Source organism: Suillus subalutaceus (genome assembly GCF_016647625.1).
Source record: "Suillus subalutaceus strain FC151 chromosome Unknown DFJ58scaffold_156, whole genome shotgun sequence".
NCBI classification, from domain to species: Eukaryota; Fungi; Basidiomycota; class Agaricomycetes; order Boletales; family Suillaceae; genus Suillus; species Suillus subalutaceus.
In genome coordinates, this window is record NW_024540405.1 from 65,698 (window position 1) to 72,155 (window position 6,458).

Below are 6,458 nucleotides of genomic sequence, written 5' to 3' on the forward strand. Positions count from 1 at the left end.
CGACGCTCCCGATGTTTCTGGTCTCCTGCCAATTTGCCGCCAACCAAGTTCTTGACCGACTCTCTCAATTCTACTCGATTGCACTCACCAGGATACAGTAAACACCAATCAACATCTGATTCAGCAACTCGGCACTCCCCGCTTGCCGGTCCAACGGGAGATCATGATTTACAGAAAGTACCTCTAATCATCAACAAGGAGATGGGCATGAGTTGGAATCTTCACGATACTTTCTAGCACACATATTGTAGTAGTGATGTTGTAACAGCACTCGCGATTGGTCAACACAAACTCATTTACATATTAGCCGTTCAGGTACCCGGTTGGAAGGGTGCAGAAGAGAAATGAAGTCCTACATATACTCGACAACTGTCTTGTAACAGGCGAAGATAAAGCATGAGGTTGACCTGGTAGCCTCTAGAGTCTAACGCCCAAAATCTTGCCCATGCGCAGAGGGTAAGGACGACGGGGAGAAAAAGAGGCGTCACTGGCAGAACTGCCCGGGACGGTTGTCTTGTCGGAGGGTCCATTTTAGTTGCATTCCGGAAGAAAGGTGAAGCGGTTTGTAATCTCACCCTGTCGAAAGAACACCTTGTCTATGACCTGTTCGGGGAGCACCAGGGATTGGAGAAGTTCGAGAGTCGAGACTATCCAGCTTCGCTTTGGGCGATAGAGCACGCCCCGCACTAGCGACCATGAAATTAAAATGTCAGTGACACATGCAGAAGAATATGGGGCAAGATTCATTCATGTCGCATTACTATTGGGGAGAGCTGTGGGCAACATCTCATTCCTGTAGCCAACACCCATGTTTTAGGACGGCAGCAATTCCTCGTCACTGATCTGAGACTGAGTGATTGAGCACGATCACTGTTCTCCATGAACCAGCTAGCGCATATCAGTCGTCTTCGGTGTGGCGTATGAAATTTAATGAGTCGAAGCAATGATTCAAGAGGATGACATCTAGCGTGCGAATCTTGAGTAGTACTGCCCCGTACGGTAGGATTGCCACGTCCATGAGAAATAAATTTGCTCCATTCGACTTAGCGATAGTATAGCCAGGTTGCAGCGGTACCGTGGGCAGGACCACCGGCAGAGCCTGGCAAAATCTAGTCTTCCCTAGCCAAACCTGTCGAAGGGAGATAGTCGTTCCTTCGTATTAACACTATTATAGGGACAAAACCAGCATTTTGTTATAGCAGAACAAGTAAATTTTTGGTCAGCTATGGGAGATCATCAAGTAGTTTACCTTAATGTCGACTCACAATGTGATGGTCAGCATACGGTAGCTGAACCGCTCAGAAGGCAGGCTGCTCACGGCGGGCCAACCGCCAACAAACAGTTAACTTAATTTGTCGCACAAAGATCTTCCACTCACCGAAATCACCACTTCGACTGCACGTTACTTGCCTATCAGTGTCCAAGTATTTGAACTGCAGGCTTCACAAGTGTAGAAACATGTTCGATGTGCATCCCGGAGATTGCGGTATCGTCATTGAATTCGTGCGTGGAAGAACTTGGAATAAGTGGGGTCACGTGAGACAATGACACAGTTAGTCTCATGGTCCGAAGCTCTCCGAACATCAATGCATCACGATTCACCAAGCTTTCACGCAGGTGGGCTGGGTGTTTGGCTCGTCGCTGTTCGGCGCAATCTTACTAGGCTTCGCAATTTTGCAACCACTCTTAAGAAGTTCACTCATTTTTCTCGGCGGGGAACTACTTTAGGCTCAGAGAAAACAATATTTGTCAATCAACCACTACCAAGTCAGCCGAAGCCTGGGATTGCTGTTCGCCTCTGGTTTTCCCGCCGCTTACCAGCTTGGGCTATTGAGCGTCCACCCCAAAGATGACTTTGGAAGACTATTCACTCTCAGCATTTGTTGCACTTCCCTTGGTTTGAGCTTCACTCAACTTCTGAGGAAATCCTACATCTTGAAGTTGAAGCTCGTATTCCGATCCCTTGGGCCTTGGTGTGGCTTCCGCCCACACGATCCAATCTTCATTTCGGAAAGAGTGCAGAGGCAATTGCGGGGGAGAAAACCGGGGCGTTGGTACACGCCTTCATTGGCGCCACTGTTTTGCGGGTCATTAGCGAATTTGCTTCGGACTACTCTAGGACTGGCATATTTTCTACACTCTGAATCGCATCGGGTGGACTTCAGTGATCAATGTTGAAAGCTGGGTGAAGCCATCGTAGATTCTATGAACGTTCCCTAATTATCAGTCGACAGGGATGATGTCCTGCAATCGTCACACAAGGACTAATTTGCGCATGAAATTATATGCGTAACACAGTGACTACTAATCACCTATGACAGGCTGTTGGGATCGTTGTCAACAAAGCGATACACGGACTTACATGGATACATGAATTATTTGAGCATGTGAGTCGTCTGTCGTTCTCACCATAAGACAATCTCGATGTACGTATGAATCTTGCAGATCTCATCGATTAACAGGTGCTTCAGGGTAGGACCTCAAGATGACGCACATTATCCGATCGTCTCCCAAGGTTGTATTCTTTGCTCAACTCTTCGGGGCCGAGGTATCGAATGTCATATCAACTAGTCTCTACGCCGTGTTTTCGACCATTTACCCCTGTATCAACGATTTGGCTTACACGACATGCGCATTCTCCACACCTGGGGTGCAGGCATGGCGTGTAGTGGCTATCGCCGTGTTCTTAACCACGTTGTCCATCCTACTGTCTTCTGGGTGAACGATCATTGTACTTGGATTCACGGCCATCATGTCCGTCGTTGCAAAGTATCAGTGGTTCCTCCAAGATATTACATCTTCCTACTGTGAGTGGTCGTGGTCGTGTTACTGATTACATCTGACAAGCTATGAAGCAAATTCAATGCTCTTGCAATCAGGTTGGTACTGAGTGAATAACAGCAATGGTCGTCTTGCTCGCTTTTTTTCAGATGTGGGCTCATACCCTGACAATGTTTTCAGGCGCGACTCTGGCATTCTTTTGGACAAGAAAGTCCGTTTTATGAGATATCAATCAAGGTTTCTGTTTGATTCCTCGTGCAAGCACTTTGACAACTACCAGACATATTGCTATCCTGTTGCGGCGAATTTAATCGCAGGATGAGGTGTTGGTAAATGCTGTATTCATGATTCTGGTAATTTTTGGTGCAACGTACGGGACAGACGCTGGGTGTCCTGGTGGGATTTAGGCGATATATACCAAACAGGCACAGCATGATGGTTCTCTGCCAACTTGACAGCCAAAGAGGGCCCAGAGTTACTGAAGCCTTTTGTTCAGAGGTTTCTGAGTATGATAGATGTGACTTGGATATCTGTAGCAATATTTTATCCATTACCTCAATAAGAACGCTGGTAGTAGGAAGGGGACATACCCGAGTGCATACCAAGCCTCTTTCTGCCACCACGTGCACGACCTTTTCCAAGCTAGTCCTGAGTCCTGACTGTCCCGTGCACACAGTGCAGGGTGCATAGGTACATTCTGTCATCTTCTGTCATTCGATCGGATCAGTCCTGAAGAACTGGAGCAAACACTCGTGACACTTTGAACAACGTGCTCTTCGACAAATGTTCCTTATAATGGGTGGCACTAGCACGATGCTGCCGCGCCCACGTTGGTGGGTGTTGGCATGACTTTATCGCTATCGTGAGTGGTTCAAATCCAGGAACTTGGTGGACTTAGAGGCGGCCTATCAGCTGATGAGCAAAGTATCTACCGATGGATGCTATTGTATGTTGGGTGTCGATTCTACAAGTCATGTTCAAATTGAACATAGGTGATCGGCAATTCGGCCCGCCCGATTCAGATGTGGCTCTTGCGTGGTCAAATTAATTGTCACTCCGACTCACCGAACGTGGGTCCGAATTGCATATCCGGCGGAAGCTCACTAGCGCTCACTACGGGTCACTGCGCACAATATCCGAAGTAGTATCCGATCAGTCACGCGCACGTCCGAGTCAGTGGTTAGATATCCTCCACTACAAGTGCTGTCTGTCTCGTACTAACGCTTCTCTCCCCCTCAGCGGCTATATAACTTATTCTTTATCTGCAACAGGACCATCTTCTAGAATCTAGATATCCGACATTGAAAAAGCCAACAATTTATCTGCAGTCACCGTCTGTGCCGCCTTATCATCGGCATCGACATACAACACAGGCCGACACGATCTCGAGGAGGAGTGATTTCATCTCCCCCAGCGATCGTTCAGTCTGATAAACCCAGCGCATGACCTTGCTCCATGTCTACTTTGCACTACGCAAGCAGCAATCCTTTCACCGCCTGCTCAATGGCGGTCCTGGACAACCTTCTATCTCCGCCAGCACCAGCAGCGGAAAATCATGGAAGCGCGCGGGGGCACTGAACTCAGGAATAGCCCTCGAGATAAATGCTCTCGATACCCTTGGCAGGTCGGTCCTGCATCTGGCATGCACCTCTACCGAGGCTTCAAGCCTGGAGTACGTTCGCATGCTCCTCGCCCACCCGGCTATCAACGTGAACGTACTGGACAAGGAGAGTCACTGGACGCCATTACATAGGGCATTATATGCGGGAAATATATCCGCTGCGTACGTCTCTATTTTCGCATGTGCAACAGGTGCAGTCTTGTCTTACAGAGTTCAAGGATCCTCCTTTTGAAGCGTTTGGATATCGATACGTCCATCAAGGACTTAGAAGGGTATACTGCTCACGACCTCTACAACTCAACCGTGAGATCTGCAAAGCCTACTGAGGACGAAGAGACTCTTGCTGAGCTATTTACCTGGGGTACGAACAGGTAAGTCGACGTGCTGGTGGAACTGAGTGATCACGCCTCAAAGGGGTTTTGACATCAGAAACGCAGCATTGGGTGTGGGCGATGGCAATGATAGGGCATATCCGGATCAGGTCGTCATTCCTCGTAAGGACGATGTAGCACGTCAACACAACAGGAGTCTCGACGACCGCTTCGCCCCAATTCATGTCCGGCAAGTATCGATGTCCAAGCTTCATACAGGCGCGTTTTTTTCGGGGTCAATACGTGCCGAGCTCACCATTCCGTAGTTGTACTCACCTCCGAGCCTCGGGATAACATTCGTGTGTGCGGCTTTGGCGGTGGAGGACGGTAGGCGCAGATATATACTCGATCGTACGTTGTGTTGCTAATTTTTCTGCAGTTTAGGTCCAAGTCAACATACACAATACGCCCTCATACCCCTTCCTGACATCAAACACACCATTGAGTCCGTTGCGCTTGGCCAAGACCACACCCTCGCACTCACTTCAACTGGAGAAGTTCTCACCTGGGGACTCAATCGCTTTTCTCAGCTTGGATACGTCATTGAGGTCTCATCCTCCGCCAAACAAGATGAGCATATCCAGGCTACGCCACGGAAAGTCGGCTCCTTGAGGAGAGAATTTGTTAAAGGTGTTGCAGCGTGCAAGACCGCTTCTGGTTGTTGGACAGATACGGAAGTATGGACATGGGGTACGAACGGCGGGCAACTTGGTGGGTTATTTTCTCCTGGGTTGTTAATATGCGCTCAAGTTGAAATTCATTAGGGTACGATAAGGCATTGGTACCCGTTCAAGTGCTCCCTCGTAAAGTCTCCAGCATAGTGAAGCCTGTCCGCGCAATGGTGATGACAGTTCGTTGGAATTTTTATATGGTTCTAGGATGAGAATGACTCTGGATTCAGGAAATCCTCATGGCGTGTCTACTTCTCACGGGCGAAGTCGTGTGTGTTTGGTCTGGAGGGGTTTCCAAGATTAGGTCGGACTTTGTCTGGGCTTAGTTCACTTTCTTTCTGACTTTTGATGCCTAGTTTCCCCACCCAGAGGTTTTCCTCAGGGATATCTGTCTACCGACCCCCGCAAGCAATCAACGGTCAGAACATCACAAAGCTCAGGAGTTGTGACGATACCATCGCTGCCCTCTCGTCGAACGGAGAAGTATTCACGTTTACTTCACAACCTATTGGAGAAGGCGATTCCGCAAAGAGTTCCCTTACTTTCAAGCCCCAACGCATATGGGCGCTGAGACGTCAGTTCAGTGCTGTGCAGGTAGGCGGGCTCAAATTCAAATATCATGCCGTCTGAAGTCTTGTAGGATGTTGACATTGGGGTCGATGGAACTGTCATAGTCTGCACTCAGTCTGGACATGTTTACGTCCGCTCGCGGAGTGCCAAAGGAGGCCAGGGCTCCGGTGCCAAAGCATTCAAATTCCAGCGCATACCGTACATACAGCGTGCTGTTGCTGTCTGCGCAAACAGCACAGGGGCGTTTGGGGCTCTGCGCGTTGATTTTAAACCACCGCCCATCCACATCAACGCGCGTTCATTTTCATGTGATATTACTGAGATCCAGCCATACCTAGGTCTTTCATCGCGTGCAGAGGTACCGTCTGCCATACCAAACATGACGACACCTCTCTTGGATGCTGACGAAGATGGCGAGGACGTGTCGATCATGGACGATATCGG

At 48.9% G+C, this 6,458-nt stretch overlaps 1 protein-coding gene across 1 annotated transcript; it reads left to right on the plus strand.

The window, feature by feature from the left end:
- The first annotated feature begins 3,849 nt into the window (after positions 1-3,849).
- On the plus strand, positions 3,850-6,107 carry DFJ58DRAFT_124053 (regulator of chromosome condensation 1/beta-lactamase-inhibitor protein II). The gene is made up of 9 exons (XM_041378740.1): positions 3,850-3,960; positions 4,021-4,564; positions 4,621-4,773; positions 4,832-4,992; positions 5,040-5,100; positions 5,153-5,484; positions 5,538-5,623; positions 5,675-5,748; positions 5,801-6,107. The coding sequence occupies exons 2-9, from the start codon at positions 4,224-4,226 to the stop codon at positions 6,072-6,074; spliced, it is 1,482 nt and encodes a 493-aa protein (XP_041238215.1). The 5' UTR covers positions 3,850-3,960; positions 4,021-4,223; the 3' UTR covers positions 6,075-6,107.
- The last annotated feature ends 351 nt before the right edge of the window (positions 6,108-6,458 follow it).